At 40.7% G+C, this 27,477-nt stretch overlaps 2 protein-coding genes across 4 annotated transcripts; one reads left to right on the top strand and one right to left on the bottom strand.

Moving 5' to 3' along the window:
* Positions 1-270: 270 nt before the first annotated feature.
* On the bottom strand, positions 271-21,786 carry LOC113025926 (anthrax toxin receptor 2-like). Of its 2 annotated transcripts, none has more exons than XM_080304395.1 (17): positions 21,676-21,786; positions 13,261-13,332; positions 11,897-11,968; positions 11,710-11,791; positions 11,481-11,585; positions 10,708-10,776; positions 9,540-9,620; positions 9,382-9,442; positions 7,613-7,708; positions 6,794-6,863; positions 4,197-4,275; positions 3,911-4,006; positions 2,600-2,650; positions 1,615-1,710; positions 1,319-1,492; positions 1,158-1,238; positions 271-426 (listed from the first exon to the last, which is right to left on the bottom strand). In XM_080304395.1, the coding sequence occupies exons 3-17, from the start codon at positions 11,959-11,961 to the stop codon at positions 388-390; spliced, it is 1,245 nt and encodes a 414-aa protein (XP_080160521.1). In that variant the 5' UTR covers positions 11,962-11,968; positions 13,261-13,332; positions 21,676-21,786; the 3' UTR covers positions 271-387. The 2 variants fall into 2 exon arrangements, with proteins under 2 accessions (XP_080160521.1, XP_080160520.1); XM_080304394.1 differs by lacking the exon at positions 21,676-21,786 and adding an exon at positions 18,546-18,859.
* paqr3b (progestin and adipoQ receptor family member IIIb) lies at positions 21,747-27,021 on the top strand. 2 transcript variants are annotated; one of them, XR_013910461.1, is made up of 7 exons: positions 21,747-21,943; positions 22,142-22,304; positions 23,594-23,749; positions 23,873-24,070; positions 24,222-24,312; positions 24,458-24,532; positions 26,559-26,686. XR_013910461.1 is itself a non-coding variant. In XM_026174187.2 (6 exons), exons 1-6 carry the CDS (start codon positions 21,747-21,749, stop codon positions 26,699-26,701), a joined length of 948 nt encoding a protein of 315 aa, XP_026029972.1. In that variant the 3' UTR covers positions 26,702-27,021. The 2 variants fall into 2 exon arrangements, 1 of the variants encoding a protein (XP_026029972.1); XM_026174187.2 differs by lacking the exon at positions 24,458-24,532 and having other exon boundaries at positions 26,559-27,021.
* Positions 27,022-27,477: the final 456 nt, after the last annotated feature.

Raw genomic sequence — 27,477 nt, 5'->3', positions numbered from 1 at the left:
CTGGTGACTATGTCAGGCACACAGCTTGTGCTGCTGTGCTTCATTTGGAGCTGTTTGTGAAATGAGGCTCAGCAGGTTGCATACGTACAGAATTTCTTCGGCAGAGACTCTATATCACACTTACAGCATAATGTAAATAAAAGGTTTTGTGAAAACGAAGCACTTCCGGTCAATTTTTAACAATGACTTGGAACATAACCAGCTTCTGACCCGGTTATGTGCTCAGCATAGGTTACCACGGTAAAAAGAGAGCCAACTGTGACGCCACAATGTACATAAAGAGGTTTATTTACAATACAAAGTAATTCTTCATGTTGGATCGCACATGTTTGTCATCTTTGGCAAAACTGGCATGAAAATGGGAAAACTGAGCCTCGTGTTTGAACATCAGTGATTCTGAACTCTGGTGAAGTTGATGCAGCGGCCCTGGAGAAAACAAAGGAGACACACCATAGTCCGATTTAAACATTTAACCGCAGTCAAGTGGGAATGTGAAGTGATTTTAAATTCAACATGCTGTAAAAAAGCACAACTTATTTATCCCACCCAAGCCTTGATGCACCACTAAAGACAAAAACTGCTTTAAAATAAAGTGGAATACTCTACAATAAACCTTTCATAACACATCCATTATTAAGCTCTGAGCCCACTGGGAGGTTTTTAAAACCGTGAACTCAAAGCCCCCAAAATTTATGATGAAAAGGCCCAAGTTGCTTCTAGCTCTCCCAGCAGCTCAGCTGACGGAGGATCGATACAGTAAATCCACGTGAAGTCTCAAAATAAGACTTAAACTAAACCATTAAGCAGCCTGTAGCTCATGTGCGCTGTTTCATGACACACTCTGGAGGCGTTGGCATTTAAACTGTTATTTATAACAAGCGAGTTGATACAGCAAGCTGTTATCTATCTGTTGTGCACAAAAAAAAAAACAGCAAGATTGGCACTATATTATTATTATCTGTTATCTAATCAAATCACTGGGGGATCAAGAGGGTGGATCACTGATCTAACCAATTTGATGGTTGAATACTTTTGGCAAAACTCAGACTGGTGACAGTCCAGCTGGATGTAATGAGATTTTTTTTATATGATAACATGCTGAATTGATAGCCGTGTTTCTCGTAAGCTTTTTTAATAATGCTTCTGATATTTCTTGCCTTGTCCTGAGGTGTTGGCCTCATGATTGCCACTCTGTCATATTGTCTTCTCAGTAACGCCAGCAGCGCATCAATACGTCCCTGAAGGCAAAGACATTCAAAAACATTACAAAACAGGCAACTTACAAAGGACCTAAATATTAAAGAGATCGTTATCTCACCTTGATGGGGGTGTACCATTTGGAGTGCGATGAGGGGTTGTAAACCGGAGGAGGCCTTGGTGGGGGTCGAGGAATGATGGGCTCCTCCACTTCCTCTGGCATAGTGACCACAGCATTTCTGGCCTTCTCTAGCCGGGATCCCTCCTCTGTGGACCCCTTCTGGCCCCAGCGCACCTGCAACATGTGGGCACAACTGACTGAGACAGCTAACATTACTGCATCTTCACTATAGCAACATTAGCAAATCAACAACAAAAGCTTAGCAGTAAAACCTTTTTTTTTTTTTTTAAATTTACCTCCATGCGTTTGATGCCTCCAGCACCCCTGCCGCCGTAGTATGAAGCATCCACTGTAGGCCACCTGTGTTTGGGCAAAGGGTCTTCTTCTGGCTCCTTAAACACAAAGTTTTTTAAAATATTTGAATAAAGTTTTATTATATTCAAAATACAAAATTATATAATACTATTCTAAAACATTCCTTTGCTAAATACTTTATATTGAGCTAAAGAGCAACAGTGTAGCCACTGGAAGAAAAAAAACTGCCAACCATGAGACAAAATTTTAGGTTAGTATCTTGAAATTTCGCCTTAATAACTCAGAATTACTCAGAAGTTTGAGAAAATAACTTGAAATTTTGAGTACATACGAGATAATATAATTTTTTTGATAATAACTCCAAGTTTGGACTTGGAATCTACCCGCATGATACATTTCTTCTCAAAATTCACACAGGAAAACATTTATGCCACCATGATTGGAAATGATTGGATTCGATGAAGTACATGAATGTAGTCAGTAGATGCTTATCCACAAAGAGAGCCTGAAGACTTTTATGTAATAAGCATAAAAGCTTCGTTGTAATAAGTACTTCCATTTTTTTTAAATCAAGCAATTAAAAACAGAGAGAAAGGTTTTGTGTTGCTGATCAGTCTATAATCTATAGATCCAGTGGATTTACACCAAAGGTTCAGCTGCAGTGGTGGGATATTTGTCATGCAAAAACATAACTGCATTTTTAAATTTATTTATTTTACAATGAGAGAAATTTGCCTTCTGACTCATGCTCGATGAATAAAATCTGCCACCAAACCACTTCTGTCGGCTCCTTCTCCCCAGCTCCACCTACGCTCCTTCTGTATTTTCCCAAAATTGGATTTTCTCACTGCTTTTACTGCCAAAATGGCAACGGGTGGTAAAAAAATCAAAGCGTCCCTTCAGTGATATGAAGTCCTTGGAAAAAGAAAATACGGCTTTAAAAAAAACAGTCAGTGGAGTACTCACAATCACAGGGGGGGGAGGAGGGGGGCGAGAGGGAGGGGGGTCTCTGATGACCTGCGAGAAACGAAACATAAATCTTATACAAAACAATAATGACATATATCTTTGACAGAAAGCAGTCTATCTGCTGAAAGACTTGCAGACTTTGTCACGGCGGTGTGCGTCAGTGTGAAGATGAGGTAGACCCACGAGCAGACACGGTGGAGACAGAACTAGGTTTCCAAAAATAAAGCGAGCCTTTATTGTGGCTGATGGCATGACAAAAACACCAGGGAACACTGAAACTGGGAAAACTAAGGGGACTAAGAACACTGTGTAAACTAAAAAGACTATGACACTCTGTGAAAGAACCATGAAAAAACTATGAACACAGAGTAACTAGGCAGGCTGTGAAACACAGTGACACAATAACGGAAACTATGAAAACATGAGGTGAGGATAACAGACGATCTGACACTGACTGAGCGGAAACACACAGACTAAATAGACATAAGGAATGATCAAGGGAAGAGTCACATGGGGAAAACAGCTGACAACAATTAACATAATGACAGGACAGGGGACGTGAAAGTAAATACAATAAACAAAAAACACAAGGCTCTTTCAAAATAAAACGGGAAACATAACGAGTCCCAGACTTGACTCGAACTTGACAAACAAAGAAAACTTGGACATGAAACATGACAGATAAACACACGAAGACTTAACATGACAATCTGACACAGAAAACTTCACACAAGGATGAGACAGATGGGGAGCTTGATAAATCATGAACTAAAACTGTAACCTAGGCATGACAGAATGTAACTAGAAAAACTGAAATGAAACTAGACTGAAACTAATAACAAAAACATCAAGAAACTCAGAATACTGGGTCACATGACCCAGGACATGGACAGACTTGTTAACACTGATGTCTGTTTATTTGTGTTTGGTGCTTATGGCCACCAAACACAAATAAACAGACATCAGGTGTGATTTACTCTTTATGCGACATCTCATCGCTGTGATCTTTTGCATTTAACCTGCCGAGGGACTGCAGATGCAAATGAGCTTTAAGCTTATTCAGTGCACCAAATAATAACATGTATGGTTATAGTGCACACGGCCCCATTTCAAACTGGTGCCTTTCACTTTACATTCATTGGACATTCAATTCCACAACAATTCATAATTGCAGTATCCGACTCAAACACCTCACTACATTTACTAGTTCCTGTGTCCTTCTGTATTTCTTTTTTTATATGCTGCTTTTAAAACGACTGCCTTCAAAATGAGTTTTGTTGTACAAAAATGCACAAGGACAAAGCTCACCACGGTGCAGCAGAGAGGCCAGAACCACCAGAGCAAACCCAGGCCCAGCAACAGCAACAAAGCCAACAGGAACCAGAGCACCCAGGTCCCATCTGACTGCAGAAAACACACAACACAACATTATTTGATCTTATTCTGTAATCTATCACAGTTACGTCAGTATGCTCTCCTGTACCTACACAAAAAAGTGTTGTATCTAAATTAAATAACAGAGGGCAGTGTGACATCATACATGCAGGTAACTCCTTCAAAACTGTTCGTGTTATACAGAATTAATGTTACTCACACATGTTGTGGCATAGATGCTCATGGGACTGTAGATGTAGGACTTTCCATGGTTTAAGCTGACCAGCACTTCAACTGATCTGTGAATAAACAGAATCACAGAACACATCATGAGATCTAGTCCCTGTTCAGAGCTCAGTGTGACACTATTGGCACTTTTACAGTTAGAATCATAGTAAAACGTGTGTGGGGTAGTCTCAAATGGATTGATTTAAATATAATTATAGTGTCAAATCATCAAATTATTATAAAGAACCAGGAGTTGCTGCAATAGGGAGTCACCATCATTTATATTCTTATCAAGTTTTGACCAGACTCCCTTATTTCTAAAGGTTGTTTGCTTTTGCAAATGCTTTTTTAACTTCATGTTCAACCCAACTGAGACTTTTCCAGCTGTGAGGGCTGAGGAGGAGAAGTAGAGAGAGAGGGATTGACTGTTTGAAGTGTAGAAGTCAAATCAACCACTCACTCTTTAAATGCCACGCTGGTCAGCCCGACTTCTGTCCATCCAACACTTTGACACAGTTTTACTGTAAACATTGTGCCTGTTTGCATTTTCAGAGAACAAATCTCAACATCAGTCAGATGAAGAAATGCTGATGAACTACAGTCTTGTAAAAAACTAAGTACACGTCGTGATTCTTAACAACAAACATTTGTACAACCACTTTTAGCAGCAATGACAAATTCTTATCTGTATAATGTTATCGGTCTCTCACATTGTTGTGGAAGAATTCTGACCCACACTTCTTTACAACATTGCTTCATTTAAAGTTTTGGGGGCATTTGTTTAAGCACAGTCTTCTTAAGGTCCCAACACAGCATGCCACTCAAGTCTGAACACCTTGAGCTTTTTCTTTTGCTGCTTTTCTTGCAATCATTGACCCAATTTCAGCCGAGCTTTAGCTCTTGGACAGACGGCTTTAACGTTGACTCTGGAATGTTCTGGTATAACGAGGAGTTAATGGTTGACTCAGTGACTGCAAGATGCCATGGTCCAGTGCCCAAACCATCATTCCTCCACCACTATCCTTGCTTGACAGTGAGTAAGAGGTGTTTGTGCTGATATGCTGTGTTTGATTTTCGCCAGACGTGGTTCTGCGCATTACAGCCAAACATCTCCACTTTGGTCTCATCTGTCCAAAGCACATTCTTCCAGAAATCTTGTGGTTTGTCCAGATGCAACTTTGCTAACCTAAGCAGAGCTGGCATGTTGTTATTGTAGACGAAGGCATTTCTCCTGGCAACGAGCCCCAATCGCTTAGTCTTTTTCTAACTGAGCTGTCATTATTGCACAGTCTGACATTGGGGTGAATATACTGGGACGTCCACTCATCTCAGGATTTTGACCTTTGTGTTGACACACACCTTCAGACTAGCAAACTTGCAGAACTTCTAGCACTAATAATCAGTTAATCAAGTGCATTTGATTATCACCTGACTGCTACTTCCCCTTCTTAATTACATTAATTAAATGAATGCAAAAATTAAGGATGTACTGTAAGTCTTGTTCTTACCATTTAAAGTGCCTTGAGGTGACATGCACAAGTTTATGAACACATGTTAGCGTTCATAATGAGGCTTTATGCATCAGCTTTTGAAAATGTTGCCACACCTACAGTGAACCTATTACATTCATGTGTAGAACCATATTTATAATCCTGGGACTTTTCTACATTATAGCTTTGCATGTTTCAAAATACAAAATAATTGTCATTTATCTAATACGGGACCTTTTGTGCTGCCTCATAGTTCATCATATAACAGAAACAAGTTATTTTAGCCCCCTTTGCTTTCTATCGAACACTTTAGCTCTGTCCACTCTCTGTGATGTCATACTATCATGTTTGTATCTGTTGATTTTCCTCCTGCCCCACTGTTGTTTTATTTCTTAAGATATCCTTGTTTTCATTGTTACATTCAGTCGTCAGTGTCATTCATATTTTCTTTAATCTCCTGTGTGTGTGTGTGTGTGTGTGTGTGTGTGTGTGTGTGTGTGTGTGTGTGTGTGTGTGTGTGTGTGTGTGTGTGTGTGTGTGTGTGTGTGTGGTCTTGCCTTTCCCCTCGTCAGTTATCAGATGATCTGTCTGCCCACCTTCTCTTCCCTGTGTTTCTCAGGCCCTATTTTGGAATCCTGTTTAGTCTTTTCTTACCCTTCCAACTCAGAGTTTCTCTTAAAGATTCAGTATTTGTTTATTTTCTGTGCCTCTGCATCCTGTATTTGGGCCTCTGCGTCAGGCTGCGACACACACAGAGATAAGTGCAGGAAAAACTGCCTGAAAAGCCTCTGTTTATTTAAATCGCATATAACCAGAAAAAAACATATAAATAAATCTAATAAAGAAGGAAACTAGAAAACCCTCCCAGTTCCCCCTTAAATTATTTTCCTGATATGGCACTTTTGATGACAGTTTCTCTTCTTTTTAATTAAAAGTCAAAATCAAGCTGCTTTCAGAGAAACTCTGAGGTACACATCATACGAAACAACACCCAGAGAAGGATTTTTCTTTCTTGGCTTTTTAAGGCAATTACAGGTACCAATAGGCTCCGTTTTTTGTTACACACACTGTGTTTGTGCTCACGTGTGTGTTGACTTACTGTCCGACCTCTTCTAGATGAACGGCTGGACAGAGCAGATACCCATCTCTCACTACTGTTGGCTTTTCAACTGAAAGGAAGAGGAGGCAAAGATGAACTCTGCAAGCCCACACAGGTGGAGGAAAAAGGTCCGTACTTTTCTACTTCAATTAGCTGCTTTGGTTTCTTGTAGCAGAGACACATCATTTAATTCATCGTTTAATTTTACATATGGCAAATTAGAAAAAAAATTAATCTTAATGTTATTGTGCAACTTCTTTGGTATGTACACAGGTTGAGAGACGCTACAAACAGAAGAAGCATTAAGCTTTTTGGCTGTTTTCTGTGACAAACTGACTGAATAAATTCTATTTTAAATTTGTAATTCGACTGCAAAAAGAAGTAAACACAAGAGATCCAGATACAGTTTTGTGTTATCTCCTCATGTCCTCTCAGTAACTCCACCCTGTGCCATTGATCTGGTAATGGACTAATGAGACAGATCATCTCCCTCCTCGTCCCTCCCTCTGCTCATGAGCACTCTGCTCTCATAATATCTCCTCTGTTCTCCAACTGAAGTCAATAAATAGCAGCCACTGTTTGCTTCTGGACATCATGACTCTGATTTTCCACTGCAGCCCCCAGAGATCTGCACACTATACCACATTTTCACTTCAGAATTTCACTTTAATCCTCGAGTGCTTTACAGTATCAGCGTGCAGTGAACCTGTGATACTGTTTCACTTCTTTAGCAATGCAAAGACTGAATCCTTAGCATTGGCATCTAAATGCTAGCTATGCATCAGGTGTGTGAATCATAAGTGTGTGTACTTTACTGACTGTGGGTCACTTGATTGATGGTGAGGGAACAGAGTACATTGTCCATCCTTTTGGATCCGCTGAAGCCACTTCCCCTCAGGACCACGTTGAAAGACTCTGGGAAACATCAGGTAGATCACATTACTCTGACAGTGCACTTGAATGGCAGCAAAGCAAAACAATAATTATTAAACATGAAACATTGTGATCAAAGTAAAGTGACTCTGTGAGGCGATGCTTTCAGCCACATCCTGGGTCCTGGATTTCTTTCTTGAGTCTTCTGGTTTCATTATTATTCTTGGAACATTTTCCTTAAGATTTTGTTCACTTCAGGTTCCAAAGAGCGGTACTACCACGAAAACTAAGTTGGATTTGTAATTATCCAGGTTGACAGTGAAGGAAGTTCACTTCTTACCAAGATATGCTTTTATCCAGTGCCTACTGACAAAGTAATTCTCCATTAATAATCTTTTTTTTTTTTTAAATCAGTGAAATTGGTGTTGCAAGCAGACCTGTCCATGTTTGTGATTGGTGAAATTAGTTAAATATGATAAACACATTTGTGTGGATGCTTAGCCAGACTACTGATCACATGAGTGACTCCAGATCATGGAAAAAGATCCTGGGTATGTTGAAGTTGCTTCATAGTAAAGGTGCTTGAGTATTTGTGTGTTTTTAATGCCTGCTGAGTTCCTTCAGTGTTTCCCTGTTTTGCCTCCCTCTGTGCTGTCTATGCTGTAATGCTTTTTGTCCTCCCTCTTCTTGTTTTTTGTTCTTTCTGTGCCTTTTGGTTATTTCTCATTTCACTTTAAAAAATATGTTTTCTCTTGTGTCTCATTCAAGTTGTACTCTTGCTTCTTTTCCCTCCTTTGTGACTGTCGGCTCCCTGCTTTTCTGCTCCCTCCTGTGCCTTGTTGTTTACCTAGCTCCCAGCTTATATATACACCCATCAGGCTTAACTTTACGACCACCTGCCTAACAATGTGATGTTCCCCCTTTTGCTGCAAAAACAGCCTTGACCTGTTGAGCCATAGATGCCAATCTCTGAAAGTGTGCTGTAGTATCTGGCATGTAGATGTTAGCAGTCCTGTAAGTTGCGAGGGGGGGCTTTCATGGATCAGACTTGTTTGTCCAGCACAGATTGCTCGAATGGATTGAGATCTTGGGAATTTGGAGGCCAAGTCAACACCTGAACTCGTTTTTCTCCTTAAACCATTCTTGAAACCAGTTTTGCTTTGTGGTTGGGCACATTATCCTGCTGAAAAAGGCAAGAGCCTGCAACAATGCTTAGCTAGGTGCTACGTGTGAAAGTAACATCTACATGGCTGAACCAAAGGTTTACAAACAGAACATTGCCCAAAGCATCACACTGTCTCCTTCAGCTTGCCTTCTTCCCATAGCGCATCCTAGTAAGCACCTGCACCCAACCGCTGATGTGATATAAAAGGAACAATTCAGAAGCTCGTCTGTTGCATGGTACGCCACGGGCCACCCTTCGGTCTACATGTGCTGTGACCCGCAGTGGTCTCTGGACTATCATTTTTAACTGAGGTTGTTAAGTAATGTAAGATTAAAGATCCTACTGTTGTAGACTTTGTTATTTTTCCTTTATTATTCCATATATATATATATATATACATATATATATTCTTCATGCAACTCTATATGTTTGGACAAAAATAACAAACTCATTGGGTTTCATCATTACGAAACCACAAACACCTGTTCAAAATTACATGATAAAATTACATGAAGTTTTAAGACATTAAGACTACTTTGATTAAACTTACCATTCACACAAACACTCAGTGGCTCAATTGTGAAAACCTCAGAGCAAGTTTTCTTCAGGACCTGTGAGATACAGAGATACAGGACTCTGCATAAGCTCGCCATGCCACAGCCTGCACGTGAACGTTACTGCATGTCGCTGCATGGAGCGTAACCTCACCGAGTTCACCATGTCTTTGAGAGCATGAAAGCCGGACACAACTGGAAAGACTTGCTCTCTGCCGTCGGCTATTTCAGCAAGCTGTGGCCAAAGTGGAAACAGCAAAAGATTACTGATACAAAAAGCATTTCAAATTTCTGTTCTCATGTCTTTCTGCTTCTCAGGGAGGTTTTTGGCTTGTGCTTGGGCATTTAGGGAGGCAAAGTCTGCTACTAGGAGATTAAAGCTTTGGGGAGCTGGCTGAAGCTTTCATCTGCTGCTTTAACGATCGCAGGACAGGAAGTTTGCCTGGCCTTATTCAATTAGAGAATGATGTAATTACTTCCTCCTTTAGACCACAGATCGTCGGTCAGTCAGCGGGCAGAAAATCAGCCATGCCCTCTGACTGCTGAAGACATTACAGATCATATGTTATGTAAACTTAAGCACTTTAAATATGTATTAGTTCATGTTACACAAATTAAGAATGTCATTCAGACTGCTGAAACATCAACCAGAAATAAACAGGGCTGGGGATGTTCAGCAACAGATGCCACATTAATTGAAATATTGTTTAGATCATTTTATGATTCTCAGCAAATGTAATTATAGATTTTGCATTGGACTGTAAATCTTATTAGCACGAAAAAAAAAAACCCACAACAGAACAGCAGCTTTCCTCCCTCCTTTGTATTGCTTACAGTCACTGCAGTCAGTAGAAGAGTTTGCAGCTGCATAAGATTTCCTGCTTTTTCTTTTCCACCACAATCGTCTCTTTCAACCGCTCAATACTTGCACAGGAAGAAATCACAGCCTATCCCAACAAATAATAACTTCACATAAGCTGCCTGAGAAAATGTATTCAGTGTTTTTTGTTTTCTTTTACAAGAACAAATGTATCATGAACCACAAACTACAAATCCCTGACAGCTGCTTGCTGTTCAGCCCTTTGGAGGTTTTTGGATTGACACGAACAGATAAGCAAAAGGGGTCGAGGTGTGTCGATAAATCTGGGCCAGAAACAACAGCCCACTGAAGCTTTCGCACACTGACATGTATATTTACTCAGAAAGACAAATAAAAGGTGTTTAAACAAGAAACAATATCAGCAACAGTATCAAGGCCTTGAGAGTGTTCTCTTTTCCCAGTGCTGTATGGAAGAGGTAGAAAATGAAGCCCCCACACCTACCTGGCTATGGTCAAAGTCCATGACCCCGATACAGTACACTCTGGCTCCAAACTCTCTGGCTTTCATAGCCTGGGAATCACAAGAGGAAAACTTAAGCCATGATTCTACAGACATACAGTGAATCCATGTGACTTATAAAACATCAGAGTAGTGTTTTTTATTGTTACAGCTCAGCCGCAGCAAATGCTGTATATTTTAAATTACGATTAAGATTTCACAGCAAACAGTTTTGTTTGTCCAGCCAGCAGCAGCTTGTCCGGTTCATGCAACACGATACAAACGGAACAAACTGAGCCTTTCAACTTTTCTTTGGTTGAGATTTGTAACAGAGTAAAACAGAGAAGAGGGTATGAGAAGTATGTGAATTTGTGTGTTTCTTCAAACAGCCATGCTATCAAAGCTGCTTTAGGCTACTCCCTTATTCACAAGGGGGGGTCCCCACCACAGAGGATGACTCTGCATATCTGATATGGCTTTTTTGTTTTTTTACCGGATGCCCTTCCTGACACAACCCCAGCCCCAAAGGATTTCACTGCACTCACAAACTGTGCTATATGCTCACAACCCACATTTTGAGATGATATAGCACAAAAACAGCACATCAAGTGTCTTCAAATCCTTCCTGCGTGAAAGAACATTTGGTATTCTCAGGAAAAATTCAACAGGATGCTCATCATGACCTTCAACATAATATGGTTCTCAAATTTCATCCAGCTCCTCATTTACAGCATCTTCCACTAAGCCATTAGTGTGTGTGTGTGTGTGTGTGTTACCTCTTGTACACTCAGTTCATACGGGTAGATGTTCAGCTTGCCATCAGTAAGAACTATGATAATACTGGATGATGGTGAAGTTTGTGACTTCATTTGCTGTGATACCTGCCAAAAATACAGATTATTTAAATTAAAAAAAGCCCCAAAATAACAAACAACAATGAAAGGAAGCATCTGTAAGGAAAACAATGCATGGCAGGAAGTTGCAATACTAGAAAGGAGCGCGTACCGCTTTCAAACCTTCGTGCATGAACGTTTCACCGGCAGGTGTGATTTGGCTCAGCTTCTCCAGGCCTTCATCTATCTTAGATCTGAAACAAAAGCAATTTCAATTTCAAAAAAAAGGAAAAGAAAGAAAGATTTACTGTCTGAGTGAAGCGGAGGAGAAGGATTATAAGGAAAAGGGAAATATATACCTGTCTCCAGTTAGTGGGAGAATTACAACAGCTCTAGCTGAAAAGACGATATAAGAAACCCTCATCCTGGGGCTGGAACACACACACAAACACACTTTGTGAATACACAAACGTATATTACATGTTAGCATCATATCATGATTATGCATTCCAGTCTTGCTTAAAATAAAAACACATCGGTATCAGTGCAAGCACTTTCTTACATTTTGTATGCTCACATGCTATCATGCAGTGACACATGATACACATGCTGTCAAACAAAAATTTAACAGTCAATTAAAACAGCATTGAGTCACTTTATAAGACGTCGCACAGAAAACCACAAAGATGGTGACAAAGCAGACACAGAGTCTCGCATTAATATCAATCCGTGACATTAGTTAACAAAACAGGGACTTGCACACCAGCCACAAGGCCAACGAGATGTCTCACCACACCCTTCTTTGACAATACTATATAATGAAACGGGGTAGCAGTTTGAGTTTATTGGATGACTGGTGGAGAGAGGAGGAGAAAAGATTTTTCAGCAGCTTCAGTACTCGTGGGTTTGCCATCTTTTTACTAATCAAGTGTCAGAGCAGGTTGTTCACTGATGACAGGGTTAGCCCTTTACACGCAAAACTGGTCTTCGGCAAGACGAAGAACGCACAACGGTCCCAATGACAAACCAGACAATTTACCATTACGCACGCTAAGTTTTGCAGCTGCGAAGCTTCATGTAGCCTGTGTTGATGAAATCTGTCCACACCGATCCTGATTTAAACACCTGCCAAAGTACACAAACTATTTTGTGCTACAGTAGATGTCTCCGGGACCACGTTATGCTATGATGACAGACGGGGAAAGCGGTTTGTGCCACAGTGGTGCAGCTGGTTGATACAAAAAAAAAACATCAGTTAATAAATGTTAATAACATGGGAGAGTTTTGAGATGGGGAAGTGAGCCATTATCCCTGTGCCTTGTTCTACTGTGAAAGGGGGACAGGACTGCCGGTTGTGGTTGGCACCACCTTCAACATCTGCTGCATGTTTGGTTCTTATATTTAGCAGTCTGCTATTAAACTTAAAGATATCACACACACCCTCAGTGCTATTGCCCAGAGGGGTTTTGGAGCAGTTGGTTGCCTTGTGTGATGTCTAGTGCCTGAAATAGGCATGCCCTAGTTTCTGCTAGCCACTACTGTTTGAACCACTGACTCTGTTTCCTCTGTTCAACTTCTTGTATGTGCTTGAAGGGCACTCGAAAGCTTCCTTTAAATGTTCTACATTAAGTGTTTTTTTTACTATTTTCTGTAAGTTTTTATACAGAGAATGAGGAGATATTAATTCATTTGCTATTAATACTGGCAGAAAACAGCTACTCACCTAACAAACCTCCTGGTGAGCTGCTCCACAAATCCATAGATCTCATCCCAGTGTCCCCACACGCTGCCTGACCTGCAAAAACAGGCAGTGGCCGAGTGAAAAATCAAATGCACCCAAACAATGTGCTAAAATATCACTTCATTTAGCATTATTTAGCTTTATTACCAAGGATTCACAACTGCACTAGAGTTATATGAAAATACTTGGGGAGCTCCATCAATTAATCAATAAATCAGAAATTATTTATGTGCTTTATATTTTCTGCATAAGACACATATATAGTTTGATTCTGCATTTTGTGTAGTATTTTACTCCATAAACATATGAATTACAAACAGAAATAAAAATACAGTTAATAGAAATCTATTATTGTGCAAGTCTTTGCACCATTGCTCTTTTCTGTATATTCTACTAGGAAAATGTTTCAATACAGTATAAAACGCAGTTCTAACAAACTTGAAGTCGATATTTAGTGTGACCATCTTTATTCTAAAACACAGCCTGAGTTGTTCTTAGTCAGGCTGTCTGATCATTTCTTGAAGTAGTCTTCAGGATTAGTTCTCCAGGCTTCTTTAAAGAGCATTTAAAGCTCTTCTTTGGATGTTGGCTGCCTTCTGTTTTGTTCTCTGTGAAGATGATTCCACGCTGCTTGAATAATGTTGAGGTCCAGGCTCTGGGGAAGCCAATCCATGGCTTATACTGTTACACTGTGTTTTCCTCTGTCCAGGTATAATTCTACTCCACTGGCTATGTGTTTGGGATCTTTGTCATGCTGAAAAGTGAAGCTGTTGCTGATAAGATGCTTTCTAGGTGGCATTTTGTGGTCGCTCAAAATCTGATGGTGTTTTTCTTTGTTCATAATTCAATCAATTTTGGAAAGATCTCCAACACCACAAGCTGCAATGCAGCTCCAAACCATGACAGAGACTACATCGACTTTTACAGATGGCTGTAGACACTCTGTGTTGTGCCTCTCACCTGACCTCCTCTGTACAGTGGGGCAAAAAAGTATTTAGTCAGCCACCGATTGTGCAAGTTCCCCCACTTAAAATGATGACAGAGGTCAGTAATTTGCACCAGAGGTACACTTCAACTGTGAGAGACAGAATGTGAAAAAAAAATCCATGAATCCACATGGTAGGATTTGTAAGGAATTTATTCGTAAATCAGGGTGGAAAATAAGTATTTGGTCACCTCAAACAAGGAAAATCTCTGGCTCTCACAGACCTGTAACGTCTTCTGTAAGAAGCTTTTCTGTCCCCCACTCGTTACCTGTATGAATGGCACCTGTTTGAACTCATCATCTGTATAAAAGACACCTGTCCACAGCCTCAAACAGTCAGACTCCAAACTCCGCCATGGCCAAGACCAAAGAGCTTTCGAAGGACACCAGGAAAAGTATTGTAGACCTGCACCAGACTGGGAAGAGTGAATCTACAATAGGCAAGCAGCTTGGTGTGAAAAAATCAACTGTGGGAGCAATCATCAGAAAATGGAAGACATACAAGACCACTGATAATCTCCCTCGATCTGGGGCTCCACGCAAGATCTCATCCCGTGGGGTCAAAATGATCATGAGAACGGTGAGCAAAGATCCCAGAACCACACGGGGGGACCTGGTGAATGACCTGCAGAGAGCTGGGACCAAAGTAACAAAGGTCACCATCAGTAACACACTACAACGGCAGGGAATCAAATCCCGCAGTGCCAGACGTGTTCCGCTGCTGAAGCCAGTGCATGTCCAGGCCCGTCTGAAGTTTGCCAGAGAGCACATGGATGATACAGCAGAGGATTGGGAGAATGTCATGTGGTCAGATGAAACCAAAGTAGAACTTTTTGGTATAAACTCAACTCGTCGTGTTTGGAGGAAGAAGAATACTCAGTTGCATCCCAAGAACACCATACCTACTGTGAAGCATGGGGGTGGAAACATCATGCTATGGGGCTGTTTTTCTGCCAAGGGGACAGGACGACTGATCCGTGTTAAGGACAGAATGAATGGGGCCATGTATCGTGAGATTTTGAGCCAAAACCTCCTTCCATCAGTGAGAACTTTGAAGATGAAACGAGGCTGGGTCTTCCAACATGACAATGATCCAAAACACACCGCCCGGGCAACAAAGGAGTGGCTCCGTAAGAAGCATTTGAAAGTCCTGGAGTGGCCTAGCCAGTCTCCAGACCTCAACCCCATAGAAAATCTGTGGCGGGAGTTGAAAGTCCGTGTTGCTCGGCGACAGCCCCAAAACATCACTGCTCTCGAGAAGATCTGCATGGAGGAATGGGCCAAAATACCAGCTACTGTGTGTGCAAACCTGGGGCCCGTTCTTCGTACCTCGCTAAGTAGGTTAGCCGGATTAGATTGTTGACGATTTCGCGTGATCCTGGATCAGTCGGTTCCCCGAAGCTCATCCGGGACTTGCTGTCATAGCAACAGAGCCGTAAGCGTAAACCTGCTCGGGAGCAGGTTCACTTTATGTAAACAGGATTAGATCGCGGCCACGCAGGTATGTCCGCTTCATTTATACGAAAGCAACAGCGATATTCCACCACTGTTTCACCATAAATAAATATTATCAATGTAACTAAAGACAATGCAGCACCTGATCCATTTATTGATTTCACACAGATACATACAGGTCATTTCCTAAAAAAGGGAAATGTACTATTAACATTCTATTACATGTATGTGATTATTACAGATGTAATTCATATTTCAGAGTAGTAATTGTAAATTACGTCGTGTAATCAAGATGAGAGACCACGGCTATAAAAGCGAAGGTGGATTTGGGAAGTCTGTCGCAGCCATGTCCTGTCCGTATACGCGAGCAGCCCATTGCGGAAGGTGCAAGATTGATAAGGAGAGTCCTCAGAATTCAGCGTATATTGCGGGACAGACAGGATCCTTTAGCTCAGCGCGACAGTGTGCTCATAGAGAGATATCGATTTTCCCGTGAGGGTATTATTTACTTAACCAACTTGTTGATGAGGGGGTGCAGGACCACCACCTGTCTTTTTTTCCTCTGCCCTTTTCTTGGTTGCTGTTATGAACAAACTAACAGAGTATTACAGGCCAGTATTACCTTGCCAAGAGACGCAAAGCAATCTAAGAGATAAATATTACCATTCTGTAGAATACTCCTGTATTCCACTTTTACTTGTTCCCATGTTCTTGTGGGTCCTGTTGTGGCTCTAATGTGAAAGGGGATATAATATAACATATTATAATATAATATAATGCCATATGATATTGGACAATATAGTGTCATATGATAGATCTACCCTACCGCCTACTGGTGTTGGCCAGAGGGGCCGATGGCGCGATATGGCAGCCTGGCTACAACCGTAGCTGCCTCCACCAGTGTGTGAATGTGGGAGTGAATGAATAGTGGTATCGTAAAGCGCTTTGGGTGCCTTGGAAAGCGCTATATAAATCCAATCCATTATTATTATTATTATTAAATTACCTACGAGTTTGATTTGTCAGCAACTTTCTGCCAGCCCTCTCTCCTTGCTTTTGCAGCCTTTGCAGTGTTCTCTTGCGTTTTAATTAAACTCTGAAACTCCTGAAATCCCTCACTCAAGAGTTCTTGCTCTGCTGCCGGAAAATACCGAGCACGCCCCTTCGACATTTTCGCCGACCAATCAGCGGGTTGCCGATCAATGTTTCTACTATCGATGCGTAGCCCCTTTTACGACGCCCAGTGATGTCACATTCCTGCGTCCAGCTGTAGTAATCGTCAACAGCAAGTGTGTTCGGGGAACCGGATTAGCGAGCTCACGGTTAGCGCGATGATTTGATCTTGGATGTGTCATTTGATCTTGGATGTAGTAAGCGACGTACGAAGAACGGGCCCCTGGTAAAGACCTATAGTAAACGTTTGACCTCTGTTATTGCCAACAAAGGTTATGTTACAAAGTATTGAGTTGTATTTTTGTTATTGACCAAATACTTATTTTCCACCCTAATTTACAAATAAATTCTTTACAAATCCTACCATGTGGATTCATGGATTTTTTTTTCACATTCTGTCTCTCACAGTTGAAGTGTACCTCTGGTGCAAATTACTGACCTCTGTCATCATTTTAGGTGGGGGAACTTGCACAATCGGTGGCTGACTAAATACCTTTTTGCCCCACTGTATATACAGACAAAAATTTGAACCAAAAGTTTAGATTCATCACTCTATAAGACCTGTTGCTACTGATTTTCAGTGTAGTTCTTGCATAATTCTGCATACCTCAGCCTTTTTTTTCTCTCTTTCCCTTCGTTAAGAATGCCTTCTTGTTAGCCACTCTTCCACTGAGATCATTTCTGATGAGGCTTCAGTGAACAGTAGATCCACTGACTGAAGGGTTGTCTCTCAGGTTCTGTATCAGGACTTTGCTGGATTATTTTCTGTTCCTTAAAGATACGACTTTCAGATACTGTTCGTCTGCTGGATAGCTTTTAAGCTTCCTCTTATCTAGTTATTTTTTTAAAGACACACTGCACACCGAACTGAAGTATGTCAAGTTTTTGTTAAAAGTTATTTGGGAATCACCTTATTGCTGCATTTTTTGTAGAATCGGATAAAGAAAGAGACGGAAATTATCTTTTTGCAACAGGTTGCTAGTAACAAAGTAGTAAAAGTGGCTCTGTTTTAGGCTGTCTTGTTCATCCCTTCAGTTAGATCCCCCTTTATGCTTGAGATCAGTGTTAAGTGGCTTAACAAACAAACAAAAAAACACATCCCTCCGAAAACTAGACATGGATGGGACTGAAAATGAGTGAAAAAGTAGCCAGTGTCCAAAGAGAAACTCTGAAAGACCTTCAGAAAGCCTGGAGATCTACTGCTCAAAACTAGTAGGAAAACTGTAAGAAAAATGAGGGGTGGCTCGAGACATTCGCACAACACTGTACTTTTAACATTAATGACAATAATACAGTCCGATGCAAGGATAAAATGTAAAAACAAAGAGATCTGTGACAGAATTTGACTACATCATGTTTTCCAAAAGTTACTACATTTGCAAGCGGCAGAATAAACAGAAGAGGTGAAGGGTCCGTTTATTCTGCTGGTGCATGCAGACACACAGAATAAGCGGGGAGCAGGTTGATCTGTCGCTGTTGGGAATAACAGCATAATAAGAGTGAACTTTGTGGTCACTCCTGCAGTCTAGCAGAGGAGGAACTAAACATAGCCATACATGGAGAGGACTGAGTAAGTCTCTGCCCTGGGGTAGCAAGTATTTAATTAATTAATGAATTAATGCACGGGTAAAACAGGCTAGCCTTCATGACTCACCGGTCTAAAACAAAATAAATATCAAACGCCCCATCGCAAGAAGCGTCCTCTTCTTCCAGAGATGACGAACGCACACAAACAATTGCAAGGAGTAGGATTTTGCAGCATATCCACATGCGATCCATAACCTGTGCTTCAGACTACATATCAACAACGTGTTTGGGAAATGGAAAACACAAATAAAATAAAAATAAAACCAGTCAGTGCGGTTAAGGATAGTCTCTAATCTTCACAGTTTCATCCCTGCTCACATGTTGAATCAGTGGTGTGAGAGGGCATTTGGTATTTTCCCCTTGAAGCTGCATGTTGATCATGAAATAAAATGGGCAGGGCGCACAGCTGCTCACAGTGACGCTGTCAAACTACTGCCAATGAGACGAGCCCTCGGGACGAGACGAGAGCTTCCTCCCTCTGCACTTCCGGGATTCCTTATTCGGGGGGCGTTAACAAAAATGGCTTATATATTATTAATTAATTAAGAGTTTATAGGGACGCTAAGAGATAGCATGTTGAAGTTATTTTGCATTACATATTTAGACACTAATAAAGAAAGGGTGAGTAGGCAAAAGAGGACGGTTGTGTAAAAATATTTATTCACAAAAACATTTTCCTGATAAACTTTTTAACAACTTTTATTTTGAAGATAACTTCAGTGATCTTCCTGTTTGGGGTATTTGAGACGTTTTTTCATTGATATGAGTAAAAAAAGAACATATTTTGAAATATTACATTCGGCTGAGCTTGTTTTAGGAGCCTTTTCTACTATATAAACTCGAGTCTCTTCTTCTTCCTACTTAAATCGCTTCAAGATTTAGCAAAAAAGAGTAATCGGTAATGGCGTGTCTTGTTGTAATACAGGTCTAACTGACTCATAAATCACCCTTTCATGAGATGAACTTTATGCTTCGTGTCTCAAACAAGTGCATCGTGCTCTTGTAAATCTCTTCCAGATGGAAACAATTGAAAATGCAAACACAACGCCCTCGGTGCGCAGGGTTGATTTGTTGTTTTGCATGAACACTTGCATCTTCCTTCCAAGTGCTGAAATTAAGTCCCCACCTTTGCTCAGCGACACACGGAGACTTTGTTTTCCAACACAGTATATATAAACTTGTATAGTCTTTAACACCAGCCCCCCAGGAGCTTTAATCTTGGAGACTAAAAACATTTTTAATTCATTCCTGGAGTTCTTTTGTGAGCGAGTGCTGTAATCATGTGTCTGCACTCTCTGTAGGGATGTCCTCACAGCCTGTGGCTTAGTGTCAACTTTCAAGAGGATGAAGTCATGACAATGCAACTCTAATAACATACCAAAGTCACTGCGTCAGCGAAGAGGAATCTATTCTCTTCTGATGGCTGTTTAGGTCATGATCATGGTCCATGTTTTTGTATTTTATTATTTTTTATGTGGGTGTGGTTGGAAGAGGAGACAGCAGGGCTCTGGATGTTAGATGCTCCTACTGACAATACTCCGATAATACCAACTCAAACTGGATTTTATTTATTGTTTCAAGTTATAGTGGAGACCCCAAATTTTCTAAAATCTCGAGCCATCATCTATTTCCCATTTTGCTTGGAAATGGGAAAAAAGAAGAAGTGACTTATCGAAACACATGCAAACATAAACTGAAATACAGTAATAAAAGGCAAAATCAGAGTTTGTACAATTCTTATGAGCTTGAACGGTCAATATTTGGTGTGGTTACCTTTATTTTCCTACACAGCCTGAACTCTCTTTCGCTTTCTTGTAGTTCAGGAATAGTTCTTTAGGCTTCAGAAGGACTTCCACAGCTTCTTCTTTGGATGTTTTCTGCCTTGTATTTTGATCTCTAGCAAAATGATCCTGCAGTGCTTCAATAATGTTGAAGTCTGAGCTCTGGAGAGGCAGTAGATTAAGAAAAAGCATCCAATCTCCAAAGAAAGACTAAAAGACCTTCAGAAAGGCTGGAGGCTCAAGACCATCCATTAATTTTCTTATTTCGTTCAAGATCATGGCTTGCTCAAGACCACTTTCTTGGAGATTTTGGCTCTGTAGCAAATAGATATCAACATCACAAAACAGCTATTTGCTTTAATATTTCACAATTTTTAAATAACGTAAAGCAGCTGCTAAAGGATTTGTCATGTTCAGGCATTATGGTAGGATGATGTTTGACAATTTACAAACATGGGTAAGAATTGTAGATCTGAGAAAATGAAAATAACTGCTGTAGTTTTTGGTTTGTTTGGTTTTTTTTTCTCGTGGGATGCTGGTAAGACTTAAACAATGTGCAACAGTCTCAGTGAAAGCAAAAAGTCAGTATTTTTTAGGTGTGGTCACCAGTCAAACTTATTAAATAAACAAGCCGCATTATAATTAAATGGTCCACCAATGCTTGGGCGTGATGCCTCTTGGGAAGTGTTCAAACCGCTAAAATAAAAGATGCAGTTTGAAATGCATTCCTTTGTAGAGAACAAGGCCTTAATTAACCTACATCAGTAATTAGGATACATTTCCACAAATTATTATTATCATCATCGTTGTTGTTGTTTTCATTTCAAGTTTAATAAAACACCGCAGGGTGAAATTCTCCGCAGCCACCAGTTGGTGGCAGCATTGTGCCGTTTCATTGTTTACCATCAACGTCAAAAGAAGAAAGACAGGTTTTGCGGGTAGTGTGTCTGTTCACTAAAATGTAACATTATTACTGACGTGTCAGGTTAAAAGCCATCCAGATATGGCTGAACTGTGTGAACGGGGACATCGAAAGTCGGAGTGGGACTAATGGTGAGTTCTGTAACCCCGTTTCACATCACTTTAGCGGACTAGCGTGCGCATTAGCTAGCATGGCCCAACAATAACAAACGGATTGACGTGCGAGTCGGGCACGCTAGTGTGTTTAGTTTGCTGTTTTAAGGGGTTTAGTTATAAGGGAAAGATATGCGGAGAGCCTGTGGACTTAACTGAGAATGTGGTGCTGGTGGTGGTGAGATTTGAGAGCTTTTAAGGAGGTAGGGTTAGGGAATAGATGAATACACACACACAAACGACGGTAACCCTGATCCTGTAGATATAACATAATGTCAGCACTGATTTCAGATAGAGGAGGACTTGTTTTACCATCCTAGCACACTCCCTTATAAATCCTACCTTTCCTTTTTCCATATGCAGCCTTAGCCTCCCTCAGCTTGCCTTACACCGCCAGAGGAGCCCCGAGCAAGATGCTGCTGAAGATGCCCCAGAAGCTGCTGAAGACTGCCCACTACATAGAGCTGGGCAGTTATCAGCACTGGCCGGTGCTGATACCCCAAAGGATACGACTGTACACTTACGAACAAATCCCCCTCTTCCTGAAGGAAAACCCCTACATCACAGACGGCTACAGGGCTCACCTGCCCTCCAAACTCTGCCTGAAAAGGTGCTGGGAATACTGCAAAATCAAGCTTATGCATTTCACCTCTGGCCTTTACTGTTATTTATCTTTCTTTGAGTTGCCCAACTTTGTAGATATAAATATATAGCATTACAGACCAGAAGGGGGAAAATTGAGTGATTATATCCATACATTTGCACATAAACCATGCACATGCAAACATCCTGCACATTTCTTTTGCAGTATTTTTATTCTGTCCAATGAGACGGTGAATATCTGGAGCCACCTTTTGGGTTTCCTGCTGTTCTTCTCTCTGGGAGTCAACGACCTCTTGTCTGTCCTGCCAGCTTCTGGAGCCAACAGAGAAGACTATGTCATCTACGCTATAGGACTCTTCTGTTTCCAGGTAAGTTGTGTGTATGTATGCAAGATGGTTTTTGAGCTTCCTGTGAGCTGGTTTTAATGATTTGTTTCGTCGCTGCAAAATTACAAATCACTTTCTTGATTTAAAAATAATCATCCCTCCAGTCATAACCATAGATCAATAAATGACATAATTAAATAATGTTGAAAATAGGAATAAAAATACCATAAAAACAGGATAAATGCACATGTCATTCAGATTGTAGCATTAAGCAAAAATGTATATGAAAGAGAGTGCTGTGTAAACTAGTAGCCTGCTAGTAGTTTGATTGCCTCATATTTGCATAGAGATTGAAGTTGTTCAATTGCTTTTTGTCATTGTTTGTATAGTAAACGACTAAAACTACAGTTTTGAGCTGCTCCTTATGGCTGATCACCTGAATCCATCTCACCCTATCGCTAGCATCCTACTCTGTCATGCCAATCCTCTGCATGTCATCCTCATGGCATTCTTTGCCATTGTTGCTCCCTGATCAGCAGTCTATGGCCCAAGCTGATTCTAAAGTCTTTTCTCTTTCCTGCATTTAGTTAAAGAGAGGGCTGTTCACTATTTATTTGCTTCAAGTATAACACTCAGCTTCACTCGTCGTCAGTGCACAAGTATGAATGCAAACGGTGACACCACCCACCAGGGCAAAGGTTGTGCAGGGAGTCAAAACTTGGCAAAAATCCACCTTAATTCCTGTGAGGGCATGTCCAGACAGTGCATTAATCAGGCAGCTGTACACTTCTCTGTGCAAAAATAAAGCACTTTCTCATGAATGTTTTCTCATGATTCTTTTCTTATTGTGCATTTTTTGTAATGAATCTTTTAGCTGGCATGAGATGTTTCTGTTTCCAGATATTGTTTGTGAAGCAGTTTTATTTTACCAGGGTAGCTTTGTGCAATTGCATGACTGAACAAACCTATTAACATAGGTTTCATGTTTCTTGCTACAGGTGCACTCAGGTCACTGCCACCTTCCCAGGTGTGTAGATAGAAGTAGCTGTGAAGTTTAGAGTTCCTGTTGACAGATAGCGGATTTTGACATTTTAGCTGTGTATTTGTTTATGTTGTAAGTTTCACTCGCAAATGGTTTGAAATCTTTTAATATAGTGAATAACTAGTCAGTGTAATTCTCATGTAGGTATAATGTACCCATGTGGTAAAGGAACACAAAGTTTTTCGTGTAGTCACAAATGTGATTAGCTTGATGGATGCATAAAAATGCTCTATACGTAAAGAAATTGTCGAAAAACATTTGCATCTGGTGCTGTGTGCTTCCCTCTCAGGTTTGCATGCTGTGTTCAGTGGGGTATCACCTGTTCTCGTGTCATCGATCGGAGAAGACTTGCCGCCGCTGGCTGGCGTTGGACTATGCAGGCATTTCTGTTGGCATCCTGGGCTGCTATGTACCTGGGATCTTCTACGCTTTCTATTGTAATGCTGTAAGCACAAACATTAGTATCAGGTTGCTGGCTAATTCCTTTTCCTTTAAGATATGAAACTGGAGATCCTCAGGCTCATATTGCGCTGTGTTTTATATTGTCTGTTACTTCCCCTGGTTGCAGTTTTGGCGGCAGGTCTACCTGCTGACAGTGCTGTCCCTGATCCTGGCCGTCTTCAGCGCTCAGGTCCACCCTCGTTACCTCAGCAATGACTGGCGTTGGATACGGATGTCAATCTTCTGTTGCGTGGCAGGTGTTGGCACGATTCCTGCCTGCCACTGGGTCTGGCTCAATGGTGGTTTCACCTCCGATGTTGTGCAGGTCAGGAAACAAAGCTTGTGCGCTGTATGTTCGCTGTATCGTTTTAGAGCTTTATTACAAGCCGTTTCTGCTGTGATGCTGTTACTATGGTTTTAACCCAGAAATGAGGATTTTCCCTGTGTACAATAAATCTTTCCTGTCTCTGTTTCAGCTGTTTCTGCCTCGAGTTATAATAATGTACTTGATTGCTGGTTCTGCCTTCCTGTTCTACGTCACCAAAATCCCTGAGCGATATTTTCCTGGTGAGTTTTGCTTGTCTGCGGCAGCATTTGTGTCTGTTTGCTTTTGGCTTTACAGAGTGAACGATTTTGATATCAACTTTTCAAGTATGCATTCACCCATCCAAATCATTGTATTCAGGCATTCCAATCATTTCTATTGCCACAGGTGTATAAAAGCAAGCACCTAGGCATGCAGACTGCTTCTACAAACATTTGTGAAAGAATGGGATGCTCTGGCCAGGTAACCTGATAGGATGCCAACTGTGGAAAAAGTCCTGTCGTGAAATTTTCTCACTATTAAAAATTCTACAGTAAACTGTTAGGAGTACAAAGTGGAAGCCAGTGGAAAAAACAGCAACTCAGCCATGAAGTGATAGCGTTATAGCTACGTAAATTAACAGAGTGGGGTCAGTTGATGCTGAGGTGCACACTGTGGAGAGGTTTCCAACTTTCTGCAGAGTCAATCGCTACAGACCTTCAAACTTCACGTGACATTCGGATGAGCTCAAGAGCCGAGCGTATAGAGCTTCACTGAAAGGGTTTTCATGGTGAGCCTTACATCACCAATCGCAATGCATAGCATCACATGCAGTGGTGCAAGTTACGCAAAAACTGGACTCTTGAGCAGTGGAAACGTGTTCTCTGGAGTGATGAATCACACTTCTCTATCTGGCAATCCATTTTCATATGAAAAGGAGCTGATCTGACCCTTCTCCGTCAGTTAAACTGTTATCATCATCATTCTGGGTATGAAGTTCCTGCTCTGAGGCTTCTCAGGCCGTAGATCTTCCTACTTTATGTCTCTTAGCCATAACTCACACGATTCACAAAACATGATCAGAAGTGGAAAATTACAATGAAAGCTACTCAGCTGTTATCCTTACCACACCTATGTGCCGATGCCCGTTCACATTAGGAACCATTTTCATGATACATGATGAAATAAGCAGCTTTAAAAGAGTGAAGTTGCTTTGAGAGTGACAGAGTACTGAAGTTGACCTTAATGGTCTTGAGACCTACAGTTAAAAAAAAGCATTTGAGGAAGTAAGCTGGGAGTATCAGGAATGTAAGATGACATGTCACAGTGTGACTGCTGCTAGATCTGGGTCGACAAACTAACCAGTAGGACAAGAAATGACACCCTGATCAACGGACACAGACTGGTACAAACTTAAGTGGAGTGGAGGAACGTAAATGTAAGTGTAAAACAAAATGTTTGCAATTCCAGCAAAGAAGGAAATCGGGTTTGTTGCAGCAGAAACTTATTTGTTTTACCATGACAGACCCGAGCGGGTATCAGGCAGTGTGGCGTACAATAAAGTTTGCTGAAGAAGATTGCTGGGATCTCGCAGTGTGCAGGCCTCTTCAGATCATGTTCATAATTCTAGACACATGGTCTGTTAAACTTCACTGCTCTGTCTTTGAAAAGAATGGTTTGATCTTCATGTGGATTATACAAAACACAATGTATGGAGGGAAAAAAGTTCCCACTAGAGGCCAAAATTGTCAGGCAATGCTCTGGATTTTCTACGAGTCTGTTCTGGGCAGTCAATATGATAAGAAAGGCACATCAATTCAACCATATGTTTTTAAATTTGTGTATATATATATATATATATATATATATATATATATATATATATATATATATATATATATATATATATATATATATATATATATATATATATATATATATATATATATATATATATATATATATATATATATATATATATATATATATATATATATATATATAAATAAACTGGGATATTTATAATTAAAGCTATTTTGTAACTTTGTAATATATTGTATTTTTTAATTTAGTTGAGTTAGTTACTGTTCTTACTGTCTTGGAGCAGCTGGGACCACATCATTTCCTCTGGGACTAATAAAGGATTCTGATTCTGAAATGCTAAATATAAAGTGCTTTAAGCAGAAAAGAGCTGTATAGGGATCAGTCCATTTACCAGTCAAATAAACTGCTTAATGAACTTAAACAGGAAATGGTGAATTTATGTGGAAACAGAAATATTAATGATTAAGAGGGTACTGTATACACCGCCATGACAACGACACACCAGACATTTCATTTTACAGTACGATGAAGCCATTAAACTCTCTGACCGCTACAGAGTACGCGTCCCATCCATCCATCTGTTATTTGTTTTCCCTTTAAACGATTGAACTTCTTTCAACAACAGTTCTACATTATGAGAATTAATAAATGCATTATATTTACACTTTATTTTTTCTTTTTCCAGGCCAGCTGAACTACCTGGGTGCCAGCCACCAGGTGTGGCACATACTTGTGGTGGCTATGTTTTACTGGTGGCATCAGACGGCTGTGTACATCATGCACTTTAGACACAGCCAGTCCTGCCCAGCGCAGACCACCGGGAGCTAAGTGAAATTCATCATGTAACTGCAATGTAAAGCTGCCTAAAAACAACACAATAATAAGAAGAACCGTATTTTTGTGACCTCTACCTTGTCAACCTAACGACAAGGTACTTCTGAGTACCGGCGGTAGAAATAAAGGGGCTTCTTTATCGTACGCCCTCCGTCACACTGTTCAACTCACCTGTGCGTACCACTCGCAGATTATCTCCCCAATCTGAAGTCCACATTAGGGATTAGAGCAGCAGCACAGCCTCAGTAAGAAATATGTCTGACACCCTTCACTGTAATTTAACTGTCCAAAATAAAATAAAATGGATGAACACATCATGTCAGCCACTGCATGCATTAAAGGAGAATGAGCGGATGTGATTACAGACAGCTGACCGATTGACACAAACATATAGCATGTCAGTAAAATGTTTGGCCACCAGGTGTCCCCAGAACAGCTTAAATTCAGCTTGAAATTAGTTCTAAACTTCTGCTGGAGGGATCGAACACTTTGGTTTTTTTAATAATGAGGCATATATAAATATGCCGAGAGGGTACCTGCATCCCACGGCTTAGCAGAGCCACTGGAGGTGGAGGTTGGTGCTGGGATTGTGTTTGCTCCCTAAGGACTGTGAGCTGATGTTAGATGTGGTCGGCCACACTAACTCAGCCCCTAAAGCACAGAAAACAGTGAGCTCTATTAGATCAATGCATGAAACTGTATTTTTTGTATTCGTAGAAAATATTTGGGTGATAAAAGCATTTTCTCATGGTTGTTTATGATTGTAGTTT

This window comes from Astatotilapia calliptera, chromosome 7, assembly GCF_964374335.1.
Source record: "Astatotilapia calliptera chromosome 7, fAstCal68.1, whole genome shotgun sequence".
NCBI classification, from domain to species: Eukaryota; Metazoa; Chordata; class Actinopteri; order Cichliformes; family Cichlidae; genus Astatotilapia; species Astatotilapia calliptera.
This window is presented reverse-complemented; position numbering and strand designations above follow the sequence as displayed.